The 25,995-nt window shown below is 38.4% G+C and overlaps 1 protein-coding gene across 3 annotated transcripts in view; it reads left to right on the top strand.

Moving 5' to 3' along the window:
• The window catches only part of Rnf121 (ring finger protein 121), an 80,870-nt gene that overhangs the window by 32,560 nt on the left and 22,315 nt on the right, over positions 1–25,995 (top strand). For all 3 annotated transcript variants that reach the window (XM_003463378.5, XM_063256580.1, XM_063256581.1), the window contains one exon: positions 3,110–3,251. In XM_003463378.5, the coding sequence (XP_003463426.2) occupies positions 3,110–3,251 (142 nt within the window). The remainder of the gene's footprint in view (positions 1–3,109; positions 3,252–25,995) is intronic.

The raw sequence follows: 25,995 nt of genomic DNA, 5'->3' as shown, positions 1-25,995 counted from the left end.
AATGGGAGACATTCCTTCTGATTTCACCTCTGCTACTAACTTACTTTAGGAAAAAAATCAACAAATATATTCTTTTTTTTTTTTTTTTTTTTGTCTTTTCCTTTTTTTATCGGTACCAAGGATCGAACTCACAACCACACACTTGCAAGGCAGGTGCTTATGCCGCTGAGCTAAATCCCCAACCCCAGCACATATATTCTTTTCATGATTTCTTACCAGTTAAAAGAGTTTAAGAGTATGTCGCTCACAGATTTCATAAAAGGTGGCTGACCAATGAGCTGAAATCAACCAAATAAGCTGTAATAATGAGAAAACTTAATATAGATTAAAATTATCAATTATTAAAATATAGATTGACTAAAATACCAATTCATATGACAAACCCAGCATATTTTAGTTGACTTTAATTTCTAAATGTACCAGTTTTATCCCTCAACTACCAGTATGGTTTTTGGTTTTTTTTTTTTTTTTTTTTTTTTTTTTTTTTTTGGTCTTTTTCCTTTTTATCGGTACCAGGGATCGAACTCACGACTGCCTGCTTGCAAGGCAGGTGCTTATGCCGCTGAGCTAAATCCCCAGCCCCTACCAGTATGGTTTTAATAATTTAGAAGATGTTCCCAGAAAGCTGCTCTTTTAAGGAAAATGACACTACCAGGATGCTATGCTTTGCTGAGGACACATTTGTTTTGTTCTACACACTGCTTAGTATGATCTGTAACTGGGTCATCTAAGAGAAGGCAGGCAGCTTTAAGTCTTCACATCAGTGTTAACACGAATACTGGTTGAAAGATTAGACGTGTTAACCTAAAGGTAACAGAAAGATGGAGTTAGGAACTGGAGAGGGTTTTGTTATTGTTTTGCTGATTTAATAAGGTCATGATAAATTTTTTCAGGGTTGGCATTGGGCAAGATAAGTAGCTGTGTCCTTTGTTTTTTCCAGGGTAGAGGATTAGGTACAATGGTTGAAGATGTAATAAGGTAGACATTTTTGACTCATTATCAGAAGTATTTTTATTTTATTTATTTATTTTAATTTTATGGAAAAAAATAAAGCAAAATTTCACAACAATAATAGAAGAATAACAGTAGTTGATACATTGCAGAAGTATTTTTAATCAAGATACGTTGAGAGGTAGTGAGCTTTCTGTCCCTAAAAAATGAGAAATAATTTTTGCATTGAGTGGGAATTTGAACTGAATGATTTCTCTGGTCTTTTCTACATCCTTTGAGTTCCTGTTATATATACCCATTTAGTTATGTATTACTAGAATAAGAAGCTTATCTCTTGCTTTTTTTTTTTCCTTCAGAAATAGAGTCTCGCTATTTAGTCCAGGCTGACCTTGACCTTGAACTCTCAGTCATCCTCCTGCCTTGGCTTTCCAAGTGCTGGCATTACAGACATGCACCACTGCACCCAGTTTCTTGCTATCCTTATAACTCCCTACAATCTTTAGGTTCCTTCCCTTCCCTTCTTTGTTTTTCTCTTCCCTTCTGTGTAGTACTACTGATTAAATTCAGTACCACTGATTAATTTCATGTATGTAAGAGCTACATCCCTAACATTTTTGTTTTATTTTGAGACTCACTAAGTTTTCCAGGCTGTACTCAAACTTGTGATCCTCCTGTCTCAGCCTCCAAGTAGCTGGGATTATAGAAATGTACCTTCACATCCAGTTTTAAGGCTTTCTTAAGTATCTGGTATTCTTTTAGCTTAACCTACCCTTACACCAACCATGTGAGGCAGGAAGAACAGACACATACTCCTTTTGATACGTGAATAAATTATGGTGGAAGGATGTAAGGTTTCTTGGCCAAGGCCTGATAGGTGAACCTGAGCCTAAGTTTCTGGCTCCTGATTCTATTTTTTGTCCACTCAAAGTGGACAAAAAATGTGTAAGATGAACTCTTAGATGCTTAGGCTAACTGGTGTTTGGCTGTTTACTTTGCTCACCAAATTTCTCTCCTAGCATTGTATTATGTAAAATTTTATTTGTATACAAAATTAAGAGAATTATATATTGATACGTTTCTACCTACCACCTACATTCTACTATTAACATTTTTCTGTATTTGCTTTATCATTTCTCTACTCATAATTTATTCCTCTGGAAATGAATTATTTTTGTTGCCCTTAGAAATTCCATGAAGACATCATTTATGTTGTCTTTTTCCTATTACTCTGGTGCAGTGGTGCCGAATATTTGGCACGCATACCACAGTAGGCTGTTTTTTATTGTTGAAAGGTCTAAAAGGTTTGCTCACTGCTCTAATATATGAATAATTTGTATAAAAGCTCCTGACTGCAGGCTGCACTTAGATTCAGTTTTCTCTCTAACTTCTTCCTTGTTCTTCACCTTGTTGCTCACTGACCCAGAGAGGTAGGATGATTGCTTTTGGAGGAAGATTTTGGCTGTATTGACCAAGTGAATCACTAGCTGCCAGTCTTTAAGACCTTAAGACCTTAGATTTATAAAAAACTTTTGGGTGCATTGCATAATTACTGAACTTTCTTGAGTCCTTGAGGAAACTGTGGTATTTATTTATACATGCTGATGAAGTCACTGTTGTATTAGAATATAGTTGAAGCAGTCTAGATTTTAACCATTTTTAAGATCTCTCTGGCAGAAGGTAGGATGAATAGAGTAAAAATTTTACTCTGGACTCAGCACACATTTGCACTGTTACCCATTATTGGTGTCATAAATTTTGTAGACTCTATAGGTTTATGGCAATAAGCTCTCTGATTACTTTCTTTTTCCAGTGACAGGTTGAAATAGGACTAAAATGGGCAAGAGAATAGATTTTTCCTTCTTGCTGCAAGAAGGGCATTAGAAGGTTCTGTCATGAAAGACAAGCAATAGACTACCCACGTCTAATCCGCATAGGGGAGTTTTGTTGCTGGGTCCATAGAACCTCTATTCTGTCTCCAAATGCTGGTCATGTAGGGCATGTGTCCCTCTAGCCTCTAATTTGCATGGATGGTACCGTTCAGTTTTGAAGCACAGGAGCATATTTTGAGCTACAGATTGGTAGGATATTCCTGGGAACTATTTCCCCTTTATCATCACACCATCCCTGACCTGGCTTACCTCTTCTGTTTGGCTTTCAGGGTTGAACATGCGCGCATGCATGCCAAACATCGTGGCCATGAAGCCATGCATGCTGAAATGGTCCTCATCCTCATCGCGACCTTGGTGGTAGCTCAGCTGCTCTTGGTGCAGTGGAAGCAAAGGCATCCCCGCTCCTACAATGTAAGCCTCTTTGCCTCTCACTTCTTTGTCAGTTATCAAGAGACCCAGAATATTCCAGGGCCCAGCCTAATGTGGACTACCTATAGGCAGAGAAAATAGCCTGAACTTTTCATGTGGTATGGTGAATAGCGGGATGCGTGTTCACATGTATGTTTGTGTGTCTTGTCTGTCTGTCTTAATGGTGAATTATGAGTAGATGAAACTAAAGATAGAACATGAGATTATATTCATAGCCAGAAACAAAGGTGCTCCCATTTAAAAATCATGGAACAGATTCATGAAGTAGATATTCATCAGAAACTATTCATTTAGATGGGAAAGATCACTTGATTAGGAAAACCAAACTTGTAAGTAGCCTTATAAGTAAGATGTAGATCCCACTAATCTGTATTACTGCAACAACCAAACCAGTAAAGTTGTAATAGGAGAGATGAAAAAACAATATTTCATGCAAATGACAACCAAGAAAAAGGTAGAGTGCATATTGACCTAAATTTGAAAAAGTTATGAGTCAAAGTATAGTATACATTAATTAAAATTCAATACACCAAGAAGATGTAACAGTTATATATGTGATTAACAGAGACCCAAATCATGTGAAGTAAATTTTATAAAATCAAAAGTAAAAGTAGTCCTATAAATAATAGTTGGAAATTTTGGTACCTCACTTTCAGTAATGGGTAGTCAACAAGACAAAAGTTTGTTAAAGTAGTAGAGGACTTGAACAATACTGAACAACCAGATGGAAGATTGTTAAAGTAGTAGAGGACTTGGACAGTACTGCAAACCAAGTAGGTTTTACAGATATACAAAGAACACTTTACCTAACAACAGCAGAATATATATTCTTCCCAAGTATACATGGGGCATTCTGTAGGATACATTGTATATTGGGCCACAAAAACCTCAATAAATTTAAAAAGAATCAAATCGTATTTACTCTGTTTTAGGACAAGGTAAGCAGGGTACTAGTTTTCTTTAAAACTATTATCTTATAAGCTTTTAGCCTTTTCAAGAATAACAATACTTTTTTTTTTTGTCTTTTTCCTTTTTATCGGTACCAAGGATCGAACTCACGACTGCCTGCTTGCAAGGCAGGCGCTTAGGCCGCTGAGCTAAATCCCCCAGTCCTTCAAGAATAACAATATTTCTAAAACATAAAAGCACAATAGACACCCACAAAATAATAGTTGTACTTAGCAAGAATAACAGATATGTGTTTCTAAGCACAGCCAGGGAATCTTGCCTCTGACTGCTATGTCTGAACTATGAAGGTGGTGACAGGGATGCATTTTAGTAACATTACTTAACATTTATTTGGTTCTTAATGCTTTTTTAAATGTATTTTTTATTTTATTTCATTTTTAAGATTTTTTTTTTATTTTAAAGAATAAAACCAAACAAAACAGAATAAAGCCAATCAAAACAAGATAGTGAAAATTATACAGGTGAAAGTGATACAAGACTTCAAAAGAAGGTAATAGGAAATCAATAATGGCTACCATATTATATATTGTTATTTTCAAAATAGCTGCCCATATCATCAGGTCATAGTAAAGTCAAACAGGACAGAATAAAACTTATCAAAATAAAACAATGAAAGTGATGCAGGACTTCAAAACAAGATAATAGGAAATCAACAATGGCTACCATAATATATCTTATCTTTAAAATAGCTGCCCAGGCCATCAGATATCCTAAAATCAAACAAAACAATGAAATTAATATAAGACTTTAAAACAAGATAATAGGAAATTAACAGTGGCTACCACCTTCAGAGGGGAATCCCCCATAGTTGCTATATTGCATATTGTTATGCTCTAAATAGATGCCCAGACTACTGGCTTTAGGCCTGCAAAGTCATTCAGACAATGTAGGCATTAAGTTGGTTTTTTTTTTTTTCTTTTTTTCTACTTTACTGGCTATCATCTCAGCCTGTGTTTTTCTGAATCAGCTGGTTGCTTGGTGGGCAGGGGCTGCTTGGCACTTCTTGTCTACAGTCCCGCAAACTGGCTGGCTCATGGGAAGGGGTTGGTCTGGCCTGCTACCGCTTCTACCTCACAGGAAGGGGTTGACTTGGCTCACAACCGCCCAGGCTCACAGGAAGGGGTTAGCCTCTTCTTGGTTCTCTTTTTGGGACTGGTTCTTAATATTTTAAGCACTTCAATATATAGACTCAATTGAACCTCAGTGCACGATTTTGTTTTCGCCAATTACAGATGAGAAACAGACATAGAAAGGCTAAGTAATTTGTGCAAGTGATAAAACTGCTATTTGAACTCAGATAATTTTACTCCATGGCTTTCAGTCTTAATCCCTAAATGATCATGTTTATCTACTATATGCTTATTTAGGCCTCTTATGATTTGGTCAGCTTTGCCAAGGGGCCTATAAACTGCGTGATGGCATCTAATGTATACTGTACTCTTCTAAACTATTTAATAGCTTGTGACAGTGATGGCAAACTTTTTAGTTTTCAGTAATGCAAACAACCTGCTATGGCATGCATGACATAGGTTTGTCACCACTGATATATGAAGTAAATACAATATTAAATGAAGACACTGAGGCCCAGAGGATTGAGGCATGAGTTGAGACCAGTACCTCAATTCTCATAGCCTGAGTGTTGGCCATACCAACAAGTTAGACTAAGATTTCAACCCATGTCTTATGTTTTATATGTTAGATTTTTTTTTTCTTTTTCGTTTTTATTGGTACCTGGGATGGAACTCACGACTGCCTGCTTGCAAGGCAGGCACTTATGCCGCTGAGCTAAATCCCCAGCCCCTATATGTTAGATTTTGAATTGTGCTGTATGTTGTCTCTGAAAATGGTTTGTCATCAAGGGAACCCAGAGAGCATAGGAGGAAGAGAAGCTAATCTTTGTCCTTGGGCTGGGACAAATTCCAGACAACATTGGCTTATAGTATTGGCATGTGGTACAAGTAGGGACATCTAGCTGGATGTGGTGGCAAATGCCTGTAATCCCATCATTTGGGGTTGAGGCAGGAGGATCACTCAAGTTTGAGGCTAGCCTTGGCTACATGGTGAGTTCAAGGCCAGCCTGAACTGTGTAGGGAGATCCTGTCTCAAAAAAAAGGACATTTATACCTTCAGGTCACAGTGTATGGAATGCCCATGTGACACCAAAGCCAATTGTTTAAAACCAATAACCATCTAGAAGCCTAAGCCATCTGGTTTAGGGCCTCATTTCTTTCCTCGTGAGGTATTTGTTTCTCAGTGTGTGATTCTTGTGCCTACTTTACTAAATGGGGATGGCCAACATGACTTAATTGAGCCTGGAAAAATAAGAAAACTCAAGCCACATATAGAATGAGAACTGCTGGGCTGGGGATTTAGCTCAGTGGTGTAAGCACCTGCCTGGCAAGCACAAGATTGAGAGTTCAATCCCTGGTACCAAAAGAAAGTAGAACTCCCTTCTCCCTTCAGTTCTTTCTTCATTTTTTTCACCTTTTTTTAGAGGTAGTGTTTTTTGTTTTTTTGGTACCAGGGAACCAACTCATGACCTCACACTTGCCAGGCAGGCACTTGTGCCACTGAGCTAAATTCCTGGTCCTCGAGGTAGTTTTCTATTTTTAAGTTTGTTAAGTGTGAAAAGGCAGCATAGCTGGGCGTGGTGGCTCATGCCTGTAAACCCAGCACTCGGGAGGCTGAAGCAGGAGGGTTGTTGCGAGTTCGAGACCAGCCTAGGCTACAAAGTGAGCTCAAGGCCAGTCTGAACAGCAGAGAGACCCTGTCTCAAAAAAGAAAAGAAAAGGCAGCGTAACACAAGTTGTCCCAATTTCATCTCTTCCTGTTGCTTTTGTGTTCCCATAACCTTGGTCACACATAACCACCCTTCCACATATTTTTAAAAGATTTTCATGAGTACATGTACATAGTACATAATGTTTACCTTCCTTATGTGGAGTTGGTATGTGTATGTAACACATCTTAATTGATTTTTTTATTCCCTTTCCTGCTCCTTTTTTTTTTTTTTTTTTTGGTGCTGGGAATCACACTCAGGACCTTGCGCTTGTCAGGTAGGCACTATACCATTGAGCTATATCCCTGGCTCCTTAACATCGTTTCAATGTGCATCCATTTTCCTACAACTTTTATTTATGATACGGTAGTACTCCATTGTATATAAATAATCACATTTTCTTTATCTGTTCATCTGTTGATAGACCTATATGCATTTCTATGCTTGTATTTGTTTTATTTAATTTTGAGACAGTATCTCACTATGTAGCCCAGGCTGACCTCGAACTCAAGGCAATCCTCCTCCCTCAGCCAATGCTGGGATTATAGACATGCACCACCATGCCAGGCGTATGCTTGTATTTAGAAACATTTTTAATTATATACTGTTCATTAATCTACAAAGAGTTTTACAAACCTACTCTGAAGAAAGTGAGTATGCATATAGGTATGCAGTGGTTTTTATTAACTACTTTTTTAAGCTTTAAAATCTTTTCTTTAGGCTGGTCCGAAGGTAGTGAGTTATCTTAATTGATTGTTCACAGTCAGTACAGAGTGAACTCCTTGTTCTACTCTTTCCCCCCTTCTCACTACTGCACTTGACTAGTCTTAAAAAAAAAAATTTTAAAAATCTTTTCTTTAAACAGAATCTTAAGGAATTACTCCCCAGTATGGAAAGCAGTTAAGGGCTGTTCTACTTGTTACAAGGTTGAAGGTAACCCTATTTCCTTTGCTTCCTCCTCAGGAATCTTTGTAGGACTTGATAGAAGACTGTTAGGAAACCACTGATATTTGCTAGTTAATCCTGAAGTGAAAGTGTGAACGGGAGTTAATGAGGCAGCGGTACAGGAACATGCACTGTCATGTCACTGCTTACTGTACCCTGTAAACATGCTGAACTTGACTGGCAAGAAGATACGCTAACTATAGAATACCAAGTGCTAACTGTGGAAGAAAAATTGCCCAAGAGCCTGTATATAATTGCATCACCTAGCCTTTTTCAAACTTATTAGAAGATGGAGCTCTCTGTTGTTGAATGCAGGATAAAAAAAAAAAAAAATGGAGGCCAATCAGCCTGTATTAACCAGCAGTAAGACTACCTTCTACCTTTAAGACTTTAGACATCTCTGAGTCTAAGTTTTCATGTCTTTAATGTGGAGTGATAATACTTACCTCATGTTGTAAAGATTATTTAAGATTTATGGCAAAGTACTTTTGTGTGTGTGTATTTTTAAAATTTTTGGTACATTTTATTTATATTTATTTGATTTTGGTACTGGAAATTGAATTTAAGATTTCATACTTGCCAAGTAGGCTCTGTGCGCTGAGCTATATCCCTGGCCCCAGTACGTTTTAGATGTACATACCGGTAACATTCCTCATAAGAAATTTGTACCCACCTGGGGATTTATCTCAGCGGCATAAACGCCTGCCTTGCAAGCAGGCAGTCGTGAGTTTGATCCCCGGTACCGATAAAAAGGAAAAAGACAAAAAAAAAAAGAAATTTGTACCCATACGTAATATGGCTTATTTTTTCCCCATTCACCTCCCTTCCCTTCAACCCGTTTCCCCTCCTTATTTACAAAAGCTTTGTTTCCTTTTTTTTTTTTTTTTTTTTTTTTGTCTTTTTCCTTTTTATCGGTACCGGGGATCGAACTCACGACAGCCTGCTTGCAAGGCAGGCGCTTATGCCACTGAGCTATATCCCCAGCCCCTGTTTTCATTTTTTTTTTTTACTTTTTCTTATTTCTTTTTTCCTTTTCCCTCCCCCTCCCTTGTTTCTCTTCCCATTTGAACTTTTTTTCCCTATTTCACAGTATCTGCTGTACACTTTGGTTCTTGTTTACACTTTTGATTTCTCACACCAGAGAAACACTGTGGTATTCACCATGTGTGTCTGATTTTATACATCAGACACATTTTATACATCTCCCTAATCTTATTTGGTGAGGGATTCTTCCACCTTTTTCTTCTCCTCCTCTGCAGAGGAGCTCACCATAACCTCTTGCTAGCGGGAAACGATCACCCACAGTTCTGCAGCCAGTGTGTGTGTGTGTGTGTGGGGGGGGGACGATTAGTTCAAATGTGATCATGTGACATTTGGCATCACATACTGCTTATATTGTAAGACATTTATTTATCAAGTTAAAATTTATTAGAATGTTTGCCCATTTTGCAAAATACTTGCAGAATAAGTTAGAGACTGTTAAGAGGATTAATATTTTACTGCCTAATAGATCTAATTATGAAAGGTAAGATTATATAGTTAATAAGACAAAGGCAAAGAGGACAAACAAAATTTTGATACATTTGATTATATTAAAAATAAGGCAGCCAGGTGTGAAGACACATACCTGTAATCCCAGCACTTGGGAGACTGAAGCAGGAGGATTGCTGTGAGTTTGAGGCCTGTCTGGCCACATAGTGAATTCAGGGCCACCCTCCACTACATAGTGAGGCCCTGCCTCTGTGATAACTCGGACCCCGGTATAAAATCTAAGAAAGCAAGAAATTAAAATTTGAGAAGCAAAGGCTTTATTAGGTAAAATCCAGGCCTAGTGACGAGTCTCCGGGAGCCAATTTGGAGACTGCGCACCTCACAGCTAAAAGTCAGGACTTTTTATCTTGTAAATCCACAAACAGCTGCTGGTCACACAATGTAAGGAGGGGGATGGGGGTGTGACGCACTACAAAGCAGAAATGGCAATTGTAAGTCTCCCTTCATACTAGCAAGTTTAGATAAGAAGAAATCTTGTTTTTCTTAGCAAAGAATAGAAAAGTCTAACAGCAATTAACAACCTTAGTTACCTTACTTTAGCACCACAACTGTTCTATTTGTAGAGGGCAACAATGGTTAACATATCAATTAGGTAAGATTTTACAATTCTTTATAGGGGAGAGCATTGATTAACATATCAATCCTTTGCCCAGAGGGAAAGGAAAACACACATTTACAGTAAGGCCAAGTTACAGGTATTACTGTGATACAAACGAAGCTATTTTTGTGAAGAATGTACAATCTAATACAATCTAATGCAATTAACACAATTTGTGACGGGCTACCGGGTAGGGAAGAGGAGCTATTACCTCAGGCCTTTGTTTTATGGCCTTTAGGAAGTTAAAACTTAACCTAGTTAAATTTGAAGGGAGAAGGGGAGGGGAAGCAGCAGGTGGGCTTATACCTTCGAACAGACCTTAGGATAGTTAGGGGGCCTTAGGTTATAACACCTCAAAACACCTAAATAAATTAAAAATTAAGGCAAAGGTAATTGATGACTGACTAGAAAAGTAATTAGAAGTGATTGGTAGTGATTAAACTTGAAAAAAGATAAACATCCTACAAATCAAAAGATAATATCTTTTAATAGAAAAATGGACAGAAGTCACTAATAGTTTACAAGAGAGGAAACCCTAAAGGCTATTGAGCATGAGTAAAGATTCTTGGAATCATTAGTAATTAGAGAAACACACATTAAAACAGCACCAAGGCATTGTTTTGGCGGGGGGGGGGGTACTGAGAATGGAACTCACGTGCTTGCCAGGTAGGTACTTATTGCCACTGAGCTAAATCCCCAACCCAACAAGATACCACTTTATACCTACTAGGCTTAGAATTAGGAAGCTGAATAATGGTGAGCGCTGACAGGGATCAGAGGCAAAAGGAGCCATTGTGTACTTGTGCAGTATGCAGACTGATGCAGCATTGTGGATGGCCTTACTTAGCTAGTCTAACACCTACATGTGATACTTCCTGAGGGCACCTGAGAGGGTGTTCATGTAAGTGTGACTTGTGGTAGTACGGTATGCGGCTTTGTAGGCAATCTGGATATGTATCTCTTGAGAAATTAAGTAGGTAAAGTGTAACAGATGCATATAATTAAACTATGTAACATTTTAAAGCAACAAATTAGGTGTATTATAACAGCTTGTGTGGACCCCAAAAGCATGGTACTGAGTGAGAAAAGTAAGATAAGAAACAAAACGATACATAACACAGTGCCAATTAAGAAATTAATACATGTATGTGGAACATGAATGTATCACTGTCCTTGGGTGGCTGAAGCAGGCGGATTGCAGTGAGTTGAAGTCTAGCCAGGGGTACATAGTGAGTAGGGCAAGTCTGAACTGCATAGCGAAACCCTGTCTCACAAAGATCCTTATGCAAAAAAAAAAAAAAAAAAAATGGCATGGAAAAAAGTTTGTAAGGATATTGTACATAATAAATAAATAAAAGATATATAAGAAATACTTTAGACTATCCTTGTGATGAAAAACAGGTATAAAAGAAAGTCCAAATAATTCCCCAGGGAATGATTTATAAAGGATTATTGTTGAGTAGTAGAAACATGAACTATTTGAGATTAGCTATGAGAGCTTTCAAAAAGTGCTTCTTATGGCATGCCAAGAAATGATGGGATTAATTGATAAGACTTGTGTTTCTCTCAAACTGAATAAAATGTTTTGTTTTGCACTAGTACATGGTAGTGGCCAAGTCTTTCGTTGATTTATCCATGACCACCAAGAACAAAAGCACAGTTGTGTTCTCTTAAGACCAAGGTTTCACAACAGAGAGATTATTATTTTTTTTTTAGGCTAAGTTATTCTTTGTTTTGGAGAGCTATCTCCTGTACATCGTAGGGTGTTCATTTAACAGCATTCCTGATCTCTGTCCACTAAAGCATAGCACCCTTCACCCAACTGTGACAACCAAGTATGTCTCCAGATATTGCAGTGTGTCCCTGAAGCAGAATCACCCCTGATGAGAAGAAGCACTGTTCTAGACTCTGGGACCTGGAGTCATATGGATGTGGCCTGTTCCAGTAATTCTGGGCAGGGATCCTGTGTACTGAACTTTGTAACTTAGGTGCTCTCAGGGATGCCCTGTGTAATATAGGTGCTCAAATCCAGTCTTCAAATTAAAAGAAGAGAGAGTTAAATTAACCTTTATTGGAACAAGATACTGTGTCAGATACTGTTTTTTCCAGCTCTAGCAACACCAATACTGCTTACAGGTTTCTTGGTTCTTGTCATGGTTTATGTTTGTGTCTCCCAGGCCTCAGGAGCTTGCATTGTATATTTGTGATGGTTCATTGTCTAGTGCTTGGATTGATAGTCAGTGCTCCATCCACATATGGGTGGAGCCAGGATGTGATGTAATGACAGGGAGAAGGTGTGTCTTTCTCTTTGCTGGTTTGAGCTTGCTGTTGGCGGCTGCCATGAACTGCAACCCAGCCATGCCTGCCTGTCTTGAAGCCAACTGAGTGTGGACTGAAACTTCCAAAAACTGTAAGAAATAAACCTTTCCTTTCCCAACTTTGGGCTTCAGATATTTTGTCTCAGCGACGAGTAAAAAGTAACTAAGACAGTTCTGGTGCTGGGGTTTCAGCCCATGGTCTGTTACATGCTAGGTGTTGTACTCTACTCAAAAAACAGGGCCCCATGATGAAAAACAGGGCAAGACTCCAAGATGACAAAAGGGGCAAGACGTCTTAAAAGAAGCGCTTTTATTTTAGCTGGCCCAGCGACACAGTGCAGATGGAATTTGCAAAGCTGTGCAACTGAGTTAGAGTTTTGACTGATTTTTATAGCTTATTTATGATTAGCTCATTGATCATTAAGTACATAGTGATGAGAAACAGAAATAAGGTGGGCCTTTGTTCCCCTTTGCTTGAGGTCAGAGGCATTTCACAGTGGGGGGTTAGCCAATTCATAGCCCTTGGTCTGCCAATTCCAGGAACATTTGTCTCTCATGAAGGGAACAATGGTTGACACAGCATCATTTGTCTCTTACAAGGGGAACAAAAGTTGACATAGCACACAGGTCACTAAGGGGAGGGGATGACGCATTACAGAACAGCATGACGACACAGTCAGTTAATTTATAACTATGTGGTTGGTGCTTGGTTACTAGGGTAATGAGCTCAGTACAGAATGACAATATTACTAATAACTATCTTTTAAGTAACTATTTTTGTTAATTATCTTTTGATCAATTATTTTAATTTTTAGCATCTTAATATAACACTAGGCAAGTGTTATAGTACAGAGCCACATCTCCAGTCATTGTCACCCCACCTCAACCATTATTTCCTTTTCAGTTTTTTTGGCTTTGGTTCCCTTTCTTACATTTATTTTTTAGCACATGTTTATAGTACATAATATTTACTTTCCTTGTATGAGGTTGGTATGTGTACATAACACATCTCTCTTTCTTTGAGACAGGGTGTCACTGTATAGTTGAGGCAGGCCTTAAACTCAGTATGTAACCCAGGGTCCTCCAAGTGCTAGAATTACAGGCATGCACTACTATGCCCATCCATAATACTTTTTTTTCGTCTTTTTTGAGGCAAGGTTTCACTATATGGTTCAGGCTGGCCTTGAACTCACTTTTAGCCCAGGCTGGCCTCGAACCTGCTGTGATCCTTCTGCCTCAGCCTTCTAAGTGCTGGAATTGCAGGCACGCACCACTATGCCCGGCTCCATAACACATTTTAGTTTCATTGTTGTTGTTTTGTTTTTTTGGTACCGGGAATCAAACTTACAACCTCATTCTTGACAGGCAGGCGCTTGTGCTGCTGAACTAAATCTCCAGCTTCATAACACATTTCAATTCCTTTTTTTCATTCCCTTTCCCTCCACTCTTCTCCCTTTTCTTCCCCTCCCTCCATCTCTTGATCCCCTTCCCATTTAAGAAGGATCTATCCTTATTTCCTATTTAATCTTGTATTTTGCTCTTTATGTATATTTTGGGTTTCTCATGTAAGAGAAACCACACAGTATTTAAGCTTGTGTGTCTGTTTTATTTCACCTAACATTGTGGTTTCAAGGTGTATCCATTTTCTTACAATTGACTCAAGTTTTTCTTTATGGCAGAGTAGTACTCCATTGTGTATAAATACCACATTTTCTTTATCCATTTGTCTATTGATGGACATATAGGGTGCTTCCAAGATTTAGCTGTTATGAATTGTACTACTATAAAAATGGATGTGAATGTGTCACTGTAATGTTACAACTTTAGGAAAGATGCCTAAGAAGGGGAATAGGTGAGTCAAATGGAATTTCTAATTTTAGTCTTTTTGATTGGGTCTTATTAGGTGGGATGATCTAATTTTTTTAGTTCTTCCTATATTTTAGATATTAGTTCCCTGTCTGAGGAATACATGGCAAAAAAATTTTTCCCCATTCTTTAGGTTGTCTTTTCACCCTGATATTTGTTTCCTTTGCTGAGCAGAAGATTTTAGTTTCATATGATCCCATTTGTTGATTCTTGGTGCTATTTCCTGTATAGTTGGGGTTCTGTCTAGAATGTCCTCGCCTATACCTATAATTTCCAGAGTTTTACCTATTTTAGCTTCCAGGGGGTTGTTTCTGACTTTTTGTTTGTTATAATTCAGATGAGCCTTAAGCTCACTGTGAAGCTCAAACTGTCCTTAAACTTGTTGCAATCCTCTTGTTTTAAACTCTGGAGTGCTGGGATTATAGGTGTGAGCTCCTATGCCTGGCAGTGTTTCTGTTTTAACAGTTAGTTCTTTGATCCATTATGGTTTTAGTTTAGTATATGATGAGGGATATGGACTAGATTCAGTCTTCTGCATGTGGATAGCCCTTTTTTCCAGCTCCCTGTATTAAAGAGGCCATCTTTCTTGCAGTTTTTGATCCCTTTGTTACAGATCAAATAGTTGAACATTTGAACACTTGTTTCTGTATCCTCTATTGTGTTCCATTGATCCTTGTGTCTGGGATTTTGTTTTTTGTTTGTTTGTTTGTTTGTTTGTTTTGTGTTGCTGGTACCATGATGCTTTTATCATGTTTCTAATGATGTTTATAATATAATTTCGAGCCCAAGATTTTGATTCGTCTTGGTTTGCTTGTTGTTGCCCAAGATTGTGTTTGCTATCCTAGTTCTCTTCAGGTTGCATGTGAATTTTATGGTTTTCTCCAGTTCTATGAAGAATGCTGTTGGTATTTTGATTGGAATTGCATTCAATATGAATTTTGGAAGTATGGCTATTTTGAGTATATTTGTTCAGGAACTGCGGATTTTATTTTTATTTTGTGACAGGTTCTCATTAGATTGCCCAGATTGGCTCCCAACTTGGGATCTGCCTGCCTCAGAATAGCTAGATTACAGGCGTGCCATCACATTATGTAGCTATAGTTTAAATTTGTTGATGAATTAAAACTTTTTTCTTTGTATGAAAAGTTCTTTGAGAATAAGAATTTATTGCTCTTTTCCAGCATAAGCTACAAAACAAAATTTTGAAGTGATTGGTGGGAGGACATGACCATTAATTTGCAGAACTGAATCTAAAACAAAAATCTAATTCTTGGTTAAGTATTCTTTCCATAGGGTTCTCTCAGAAGCCTCAGGGAATTATCATCTATTTCTGTTAGTCATTTCTGTTTTTAGTTCCGAGTTTGCTTCTGTAATGATTTTGTTTATGTCCTTTCTTTGGATCTCAAGTAGTTTCAGAAACTCCCCTTTGCTCCCTTCATATCACCTCTCCTGCTTTTCCAAGGTTCCCCCAGAAACTCAGTGGATGATATAGAGGAGCAGTAAAAGACTTAAGGTCTGGATTGGAAGCCTAACCCAGGCAAAAGTTGCCTTTCGACTTCTCTCTAGCTTGGTTTTCATCATCCAGGCAGAGTCTAATATTACTTACTCCTTAGCTCCCACAGGGATGTTAGGGGAAGAGAGAAGTTTATGCTTGGAAAAGTGTTTGTCCTATTTTTAAAGGTCTCCAAGGAGAAGTTTTCATCATCTCTGTCTCCTACCAAATATAGTATATTTTCAAATTTCCTCCCCCTGAACTGCTGCTCCCTCCTGGAATAGATGAGCGGTAAAATCTCTTACCTGGAAATCTTTTTTGTTTTGTTTTTATTTTTTTGAGACAGGGTCTTGTTCTGTATTTCGGGCTGGTCCTGAACTCAGTGTGTAGCCAGGCTTGCTTGAACTTGGCAGCAATCCTTCTACCTCAGCCTCCTGAGTGCTGGGATTGCAGGTGTGTGCCACTATGGCAGGCCTCCTACCTGGAAGTTGAAAGTATTATAAATTTTTCCTGAGACCAAGACATTAAGAGGATTCTCCGAATGTGGCTAGAGAGTGCAAAACGTTTATCCTTGGAGTCTAATAGAAGTGTCTAGCTGTGATACACATCAGCATCCTGTGAGCCTTTCTTGCCTCTAGGTTCCATGTCTCACTGCTCCCTGCAAAGGTTGCAGTCTCTTAGTGCACCTTGCTCCCCGCTGAAATGCTGATCGTGAACCCGTTTTGCATTTGGGCCTACTAGGCCATTTTCTTGTGGTTCTCTCACATTGAATGAAGTGCTTCTTTGTACTTTTCTGGCCACCAGTGCTTACTCCATTATAGAATTTATGATACCGAATTGTAGTTACATGTTTCTCCTCAGTTGATTTAAATTCTTGAGGCCTTGTTTTTCACTTCTGAATTCGCTAGTTCTTAGTGTGCTGTCCACTAAGTGTTTATTAAATAAGTGCTTGACTGACTGTCTTACCTGGAAAGGAGAAACTTAGGAAAAATGCCATAATTCTAGGTACTAGGAGAGCTAGGTACTGGGACTAGCTAAGACATGCAATGAATTTACTTTCTGCTTTTATGAAAACAATGAGTTGGACCAGAGGTAGAAGGGACACAAAGGCACATTTTTTTCAGGTGTCAAGGGAGAACTGTCTACCACACATATTTGCCAAGAGATAGCCTGCTTCATTTGATGAGGACAACTGTTTGCTAGGGTTGTGTTAGGCGGAAGTTGCTAACCATGTTTCTGCCTTTTAGAGAATTCCAGCGATGTCCTACCAGGTAATAAAAATTACACTGAGTATGTCTGCTTACTGAGTCTCTTGACAACTGTTTCAGATAACTGATGGTAATAGCCATGCCTTCCTCTGCTCTCCAGGCATGGTATCCTAGTGTCTTTTGTTGTTCCTTATATGACTTGGTTCCCAGACTCTTTGTAATCCTGGCAGTTCTTTTATGGCCTTGCTTATTTGTCAGTGTTCTTTGTGTGATCTTGTGGTCCCAAGGCCTAATCCTAGAGCCCCAAGGCCCTAGGACTTGACTTGACAGCAGAGAACAGTGGAGTTGCTGCCTCCATCCTGGGTGTATTCTTAGTTATGCAGTCTATGGCAGCAGTTTTGTTGCCATATACTCTGTAGCAATTTGTGATCAACTGAAACCCCTAGATCTGTTTCTGTTTACTCAGTAGTTAGGTTTCACCATGTGGTTTTTGGTCTTCATTTCAGCTTGTTAGCTTATTACAGCTAGAATCTAAGGTAAACTTTATATATTTTGGATCTTGTTTCTTCTTTTTTCTATGTTTACCACCTGCCTTGTCTTCTGATTTCGACACCACCTCTAAGTTTTGTGCTATCCAGCATTTGGTTAGCATCTCCTTCATTCATACTATTCTTGTAAATATTGAACAGAGCCATGGGAAACATCCCAGACACCTCCCTCAGGTTACCTGAATCAACTGTTCAGTATTTCAAGTCAATGTTTTCAAGCTGATTATTCTATTACTGTGAGTTTCTTACTTTATTGCATTACCTGACTTGTAGCTTTCATTTCATTAGAAATACTGCTTTTCATCCAAAAATGGTAGGTGATCTGTGTCCAAAGGAGGGGGAGATTAGGAAGTGACAAGAATGCTGACACAAGTGCCAATCACCTGCAGCCTGGCAGTCTATCAGAAGTCTCTTGATCAGGCATGTCTGTAATCCCAGCACTGGGGAGGCTGTGCCAGGAGAATCAGCTTGAGTTCAAGACCATCCAGGACTACATAGTAAGACCTTGTTTGAGATACAGATATTCCTCATTTAATGACATACCTATTTAATGACTGTTTGAGCTTAAACCTTTTTTTTGTACACTTCTGTACATCTTTTTCATGAAGCCTCAGTGTGGTTTTTTTTTTTTTTTTTTTTTTTTGGTATAGTATACCTTGTTTATATGGTACGGTAATTTTTGCTGATTGTACTGTACATTACAGTGTTGTAGTTTTTTTGTTTTGTTTTGTTTTTTTAATTTTATTTAAGGAGAAAAAGAAAAAAAAGCAGAAAAAAGGGTACAAGTTATACAGAATTTCAGAAAAAAAATAAACAGTAGGAAATCACTAGGTAAAGGATTACATATTGTCATCTTAGGAATATTTGTTCAAGTTACAAAATTAAAGCATATAAAGTGGACATTCAAACAGTGAGACTGCAAACACTTCTGTTCAATGATCCAACAAAACTCAGTAATATCATTGTCTATCTTATACACTTAAATATACATGCAGTTATATCGTTTAGAGCACTTTGTTTTTCCTCTCTTTTGTACAATGACTATTACACTTTTTGGGTTTTATTACTCCCACAGTTCTTATTACTTTTTTGGAAGAAAGTAAAACCTAGTGTAACATAACAGAACAGAGTTGGTCAAATCAAAAGGGTGGGCATAATAGATAATGTAAAAACATAATATAAGGTGATCAACAGTGGTTACCATAATGCCTCCCGCTATCTCCAATAGAATTGCCTATATCATCAGTTATAATAAAATTGAACAAAACAGTAAAGAACGAAACCAACAGAACCAAAACATTGGAGACATTACAGGTCTTCAAAAGTAGATAATAGTCAACCAGAATGGGCGTCATAATGAATCCCACTATCTTCACAGCTGTTGCCTAAACTTTCGAACCTGGTACTATCAAGCAAAACAGAATAGAGGAACATCAGTCAAAACAAGTTGGTGAGAGCAATACAGGGCTTCAAATCAAGTTAATAAAAAATCAAAGTGGGTTACTATAATATATCCTGCTTTTTAAATTTATTTTTTCCCTTAATTAAAAGGATAAAAATAAAGAAGTAAATAATAAAATGGAGATTGAGATAAAAGAGGGCATAACAACAAAACAGTGCAGATCAAAACATAACCATTTAAGCAAAATAGTGTTTCACCACAAGATAATCCTGACATAAAAGTAGTTACCATATTGTCTCTTTCCTTGAAATCTTTGAGTATAACTTCGTATACTGTAGCATCAAATATATCAAAACAGTGTAAAACCATTTGAGAGAATGACAGTATTAGAGGGTATTTAGAATCAACTAACAGAAAATGAACAATGGCTTCTGTATAATCTCCTTGTCTATAAAAGTTTTTGTTTATACTATCACATCTAATAAAATCCAATAAGATACAACATGTTAAGACCTGTAGAGACAGAAGAACAAAAGCTTGATGGGACTTCAAAACAAGATATTAAATCAGCATTACCTATTATGACGTCATTTTCTCCAAAATAGCTGTTCCTATCATCCAGTCTTCTCTGCCTCATTTCTGTTGAGCTCTTTTTCTGTCATTAGTTGTCAGTTTGTCGTCTTCATTTTGTTTTCTGCTCCATTCATTGTGGCCTCTCTGCCACTATTTCTGGATTCTTCGTATTTTTCTTTTTCAGAATATCCTGCAGTATTCTCTGTAGGGTTGAATTGGTGGTTGCATATTCCCCTAATTCCTCTTTATCCTGGAAGCACCTTGTTTTTCCATCAATTTCCAGGGATAGTTGTGCAGGATATATCAATCTTGGCTGGAGGTTATTATCTTTCAAAGCTTGAATTATTTCCCCCCACGCTCTTCGTGATTTGATGGTTTGTGCCGAGAAGTCTGCTGTAATTCTGATAGGTGTTCCCTTGTAAGTGATCTGTTTCTTGTCTCTGACAGCTTTTAATGTTCTGTTCTTATATTGGATTTCTGGTATTTTGATTATTATATGCCTGGGTGTAGCTCTGTTTGGGTTGTAGGTAGCTGGGGTCCTGTATGCTTCATACATCCGAGTATCTTTACCTTTTGCTAAATTAGGAAAATTCTCCTGGATTATTTCTGCGAGTAGCTTTTGTAGTTCATTTGTTTGTGTCCCTACCTCTTCTTTTATGTTCTTTATTCTTAAGTTATAGATCCTCTTATCATCTTCTAGTCTTTTTATTATTGCTGTTTGTTTCTTTGTTATTTTTAAGAAGTTTTTCATTTAATGCGCCCATATTACAAATCTGCCCTCCAGTTCAGATAATCTATCTTTAGTTTCTTTCAAGCTGTTATGCCAGTTTTCGATAGAGTTTTTAGTTTCCTGGTAATGTCTTTGAACCTGCTTCACGTATTCTATGCTTTCTCTATTTTCTCCATCAAACAATTCTCCCCTTTTTTCTGTTCTTCCATTCCACCATCTGTTTTTTCTTGAGTAGTGCTTTGCATTTCTCTAACTATTCTGCTTATGTCTTGCTTCAGGTCATTAATAACTTCATTCCTGAACTCGTCCATGAGGCTCTGGAGATAGCGCTTTATGTCTATTGGTGCTGTGTCTGCTATTGCCTGTTTCTCAGGATTGGGGGCCGAGGAGCCTTTCTTGTTGCTCCCTCTTCCCTTATTCTTTGTTCCTTAAATACAAGCGTATATAGGAGGCCCAGCTTCCTTCCCTGTCAGCCACAGTCTGTTTGAATTGCGCTGGCTAGGTGTTCCCTCCCACCACAGCGCACCAGGGAGTTACAGGCCAGGCAACCTATGTGTGGCCCGCCCCTCCAGGTCAACCTACCGAAGGCTTCACCGCTAGGGTGCACCTCCGGGCACTGGGACCTGGGTTGTGCTAGCCTACTGGGTCTCAGCCAGCAGCGTCACGTAGGCTAGGCACTGCTCACCAATCCTCCTTGAGAGGGGGATATGTGACTGAGGTCACTACAGCACCCTGTTCTGGCAAGTCTGCCCGGTCCCAGAATGTGCTCTGTTGGAGCCTCCTAAACCGTGGAAGAGTCCCAGTTTCCCTCACTCACAGCAGGTCAGTGCACGGCTCCCCGCCCATCCTGCTCTCAACTCCGTTCACCGATTCCCGTTCTCAGATCTTTCGCGAGTCTTTCTCCCTGCCGAGCCAATTCAGACGCAGCAGCGGCAGCAGGAAACCCAAATCGCGTCTTCCAATGGCGCGGGCTCCAGCTTCTACGCTGAGGCTTTATCTGTTCCTGTTATAGCACCAGGATTGCATTCCCAGTTGGTTTCTCTCAGCCCAGTTCGTTCTTGGGTCAGCAGGGTATATCTCCTCTTGCTTAGGATTCCTCACTCTGCACCATTCCTGGATTCTAAGCTGGGTCTCTCGGAGAGCCTCCATAGCTGCTGCTGTCTGCCATGTTCTCCCGGAAGTCTACAGTGTTGTAGTTTTATGTTCTGTTATACATTACAGTACCGCTTGTGAGAGTTACACAAATAAAAGCAAAGCCATCAGGGTTTCCTTTGACCACTTCTTTGTTCTGAGTATTGTAATTCACATACTGAATACAGTTCCTCATTTAATGACCTAGTCTCAGGACCACAACTGGGTGGTTAAGTGAGAAATACCTGGGAATGAATAAGTAAGTAAGAGTCTGGAGGTTGTCTTTTGTATTATTACATCATTTAGAAGTGATTGTGAGATTTTGTTTTTCTCTCCATACAGAATATCTTCCAGTTGAAAACAAAGGCAGTCCAGTTATTTGAGTAGTTCTTATTGGTAGCATCTAATATCATCCTCTCAGGTGTTTCACTGGTGGAGATATGACTAGAATGTTGTAAATAAATTCTTACTTTCCATTTAGAGAAGCTGAGATTGTTCTTCAGGTAATCTTTGCAGAATGAATCAGTGAGTTAGTGTCAGTCTGTTCTTCAGTTTCAACTCTGTATTTGCACATTCAGGGAAAGAAGGAGCAATGGCTCTTCTCCAGCTAATCAAATCCAGGCCTCTTTCAGAACCATCTAGAATTCTACTGCTTTTAGCTTTTCTTTTCTGGTAGCTTCTGCCCTCACTGTTATATCTCTCCATTGAATACCCATGCCGATACTTGGTAATTTTCAGTACTGTGTCATTCGTATGTTTATGTCACTTTCCCCAAGTCTTAGAAGAGACAAACTGCCAAAGTTTTTCCCCCTTCATGCTTTCAAGCACGAGTGTTTGAACCAGATATATCTACATAAGCATTGCCACCAGGTGGCGTCAGAGTCCCAGACGTTACTGGTTAAGCATTAAAAATGCCTGCCTTAAAGTTTAAACTTTTTTTTTTTTTTTTGCTAAGCAAAATGCCAATAAACATTGTAGTAGAAAATTTAAGAACAAACCAAATAAAGAAACTAACTAGGCAAAGTTGTAAATTACTCTTTTCACTAAGTAAACTGTTCACTCAGCCCCTTGCCCTGCCTTTTTAGGTCCTGTATGGAATTTGGCCTTCTAGACTCCCTAATAGTGAGTGCCTGGACACAGGCAAGTGGCCACAAATCTTTATTTTGTGTTTTTAGATAGTTTTTTTTCCTGGAAGGAACAAATTGAATGTTATAAAGAAACTACTATAACTCTTACTCCCCTTTTTTTGAGACAGGGTCTTGCTGTGTAGTTCAGCCTTGAATTTAATTTCACAATAGGCTCACAAAATTACTTAAGAATTAATCTAAAAAGGGAGTGAAAGACTTCTATTTCTGGATAGGCCAAGCCAGTATTGTCAAAATGGCCATACTCCTGAACTAACATGGATTTTTTTTTGTCTTTTTCCTTTTTATCGAACTCACGACTGCCTGCTTGCAAGGCAAGCACTAATGCCATTGAGCGAAACCTCCAGCCCTCTAACATGGATTTTTAAACTTTTTTTTTTTTTTTGTCTTTTTGAGACAGGGTCTCTCTATGCAGTTCAGACTAGCTTTGAGCTCACTTTGTGGCCTAGGCTGGTCTCGAATTTGTAATGATCCTCCTGCCTCAGCCTACCGTGTGCTGGGAATATAGGCATGAGCCACCACACCTGGTTTTGATGTATGGATTTTAATGGAACCCCAATCAAACTGCCAACAGCATTCCTCACAGAATTAGGAAAAGTTAGCCTAAAATTTATATGGAACTAGAAGAGACCTAATAGCAATTGTAATCCTGGGCAACAGAAACATAATAAGAATCACAATCCCAGATTTCAAGCTGGGCGTGGTGGCACGTTGCAGTCTCAGGATTTGGAAGTTGAAGGCCAGCCTGGGCTATGAAGACCCTGACTCAGAAACAGACAAATTATCCAATCCCAGATCTCAAGTTTTATTACAAAGCTGCGGTGATAAAAACACCATGGTACTGGCACAAAAACAGATGTGTGGATCAATGAAACAGAACAAAAGATGCAGAAACAACCTGTGGTATATTAAATAATTGGATTTTTGACAGAGGGGTCAAAAACATAGCTGGATGAAGGATAGCTTCCTTGACACATGGTGCTGAGAAAACTGGCTGTGCACATATAGAAGATTAAATAAATCTAGATCCTCACCTGTCATCACATACCAAAATCAAATTAAAATGGATCAAAGACCTAGATATTGAAACAGACAATTTAGTGGTGTATAAAATAGGTAAAACTTTAGAAGACTTAGTTATAGGCAAGCCTGGGTTCTACATAGAACCCCAGTTCCACAAGAAATAACATCAAGAATCAATAAATTAAAAGCTCTGCACACATAGGAAATAACAGGGTGAAGAAACAATTTAGAGGGGCTGGGGATTTAGCTCAGTGGCATAAGTGCCTGCCTTGCAGACAGGCAGTCGTGAGTTTGATCCCTGGTACCAATAAAAACGAAAAAAAAAAAGAAACAATTTAGATAGAATTAGAAAAAAAACTACCAACTACTCTAACAGAGAACTAATATCTAGAATATGTAACAAGTAAAAAAAATCAGATCTCCCTAATAAAAGACCCAGTCAAATAATATGATTAGACACTTCTCACAAGAAGTGCAAATGACTCATAAATATATGAAAAATACTCAGCATCTCTAGTCATCAGAGAAAAGCAAATAAAAGTGTTGAAATGCCATTTTGCTGAGTGTGGTGGCACACACCTGTAATCCTAGCTCTCTGAAAGCTGAGGCAGGAGGATTACTCTGAGTTCAAGGCCAGCCTGGGCTACAAAGTAAGTTCAAGGCTTGGCTGAACTACATATGAGATCCTATCTCAAGAAACAACAACAAAACAATTTCATCTAACCCAGCAAGAATGATTACTATCAAGAAATTGAATAATTGGGGCTGGGGATTTAGTTCAGCAACATAAGTGCCTGCATTGCAAGCAGGCAGTCGTGAGTTCGATCCCCGGTACCAATAAAAAGGAAAAGGACAAAAAAAAAAAAAAAAAAAAAAAAAGAAATCGAATAATAAAAAATGCTAGTGAGGCTACAGGGAAAAAGGAACCCTTCTACATTGTTGATGGGAATGTTCTCTTGTATAGCCACTATGTAAATCAGTATGGGGAGATCCCTCAGAATATTAAAAGTTCCATTGACTCAGGTGTACCTCTTTAGCTATCTTCCTGAGTCAAAAACATCATACCACAGTGATACCTGCATGCCCATGTTATAGCAACACAGCTCATAATAGCTAAATCTTGGCTGTGGTATTGTGTATCCATCAACAGATAAATGGATTAAAAAATGTATTTACTATTCTGCTATAAAGAAGGATAAATTTGATTCATTTATAGGAAAATGCAAATACTTTAAGACCATGTTAAGTAAATCAAGATAAGGGCTGAGGAGTTAGCTCAGCAGCACAAGTGCCTGCCTGGCAAGCACAGGGTCATGAGTGGGATCCCTGGTACCAAATAAGTAAAGGTAGACTTACATATAGAATAACTTCTTTTGTATTTTTAATAATAGACATCTACTATCAAAAAATTAAAAAGAATTTGTAGTACATATGCTTACATTCCTTGTATGGAGTTGGTACGTGTACATAACATGTTTTCTCTTTGTTTGTCTTTTTGAGACAGGGTCTCGCTGTGCAGTTCAGGCTGGCCTTGCGCTCACTTTGTAGCCCCTGCCTGGTCTTGAACTCTCTATGATCCTCCTGCCTCAGCCTCCCTAGTGCTGGATTACAGGCCTGTATCATCATGCCCAGCTATATAACATGTCTTAATTCCTTTTTACATATGGCTATTGAATACTTGAAATATGCTGTAAATGTGAAAAACACATCAGATGTCAAAATACAAAAAACTGAATTATTTCATTAATAATTTTGGGGTTGGGTATATAACTCAGTAGTAGAGCACATATTTAGCATACACAGAGCCCTGGATTCACTCCCCACAATCAAAAAAAAAAAATTAAAAACATTGTGAGCCAGGTATGGTGGTGCATCCCTGTAACCCCAGCACATGGGAGTCTGAGGCATGAGGATTGTTTCAAGTTCAAGGCCAGCCTGGGCTACATAGTGAAACCCTGTCTCAAAAAACAAAACCAAGAAACAAGAAATAGAAACAATACTGTGTATGTGTTGAAGTGAGGATACCTGGATAGAATATATTCTTAAAATTAGTACCATCTGTTTCTTTATGCTTTTTTAAATGTGGTTACTAGAAATTAAAATCACACATGTGCCTTACAGTCACTTGGACGGCACTGATCTGAAAATCTGATGGGGCGCATATTCTTTCAGTTTTCTCTACAATGGAATGTCAGACTACGAGTTATTCTTTTCCTTTCTGTAGCTCTTCTTTTTAAAAAAATTGTTTTATGGGTTGTTTTGTTTTGGTTTGGTGTTTTGAGAAAGAGTCTCACTATGTACTTATGACTGATCTTAAACTCATGATGTAGCCCAGGCTGATCTTGAATTTGCAGTGATACTCCTGCCTTAGCCTCCTAAATGCTGAAATTACAGGCATGTGTCAACACAACTAGTTTAAAAATTGTTTTATGGCAGTGAGCGGTGGTG

This window comes from Cavia porcellus, unplaced genomic scaffold (assembly GCF_034190915.1).
Source record: "Cavia porcellus strain 051 isolate PalLab524CR breed Dunkin Hartley unplaced genomic scaffold, mCavPor4.1 scaffold_9, whole genome shotgun sequence".
Taxonomy (NCBI): Eukaryota; Metazoa; Chordata; class Mammalia; order Rodentia; family Caviidae; genus Cavia; species Cavia porcellus.
This window is presented reverse-complemented; position numbering and strand designations above follow the sequence as displayed.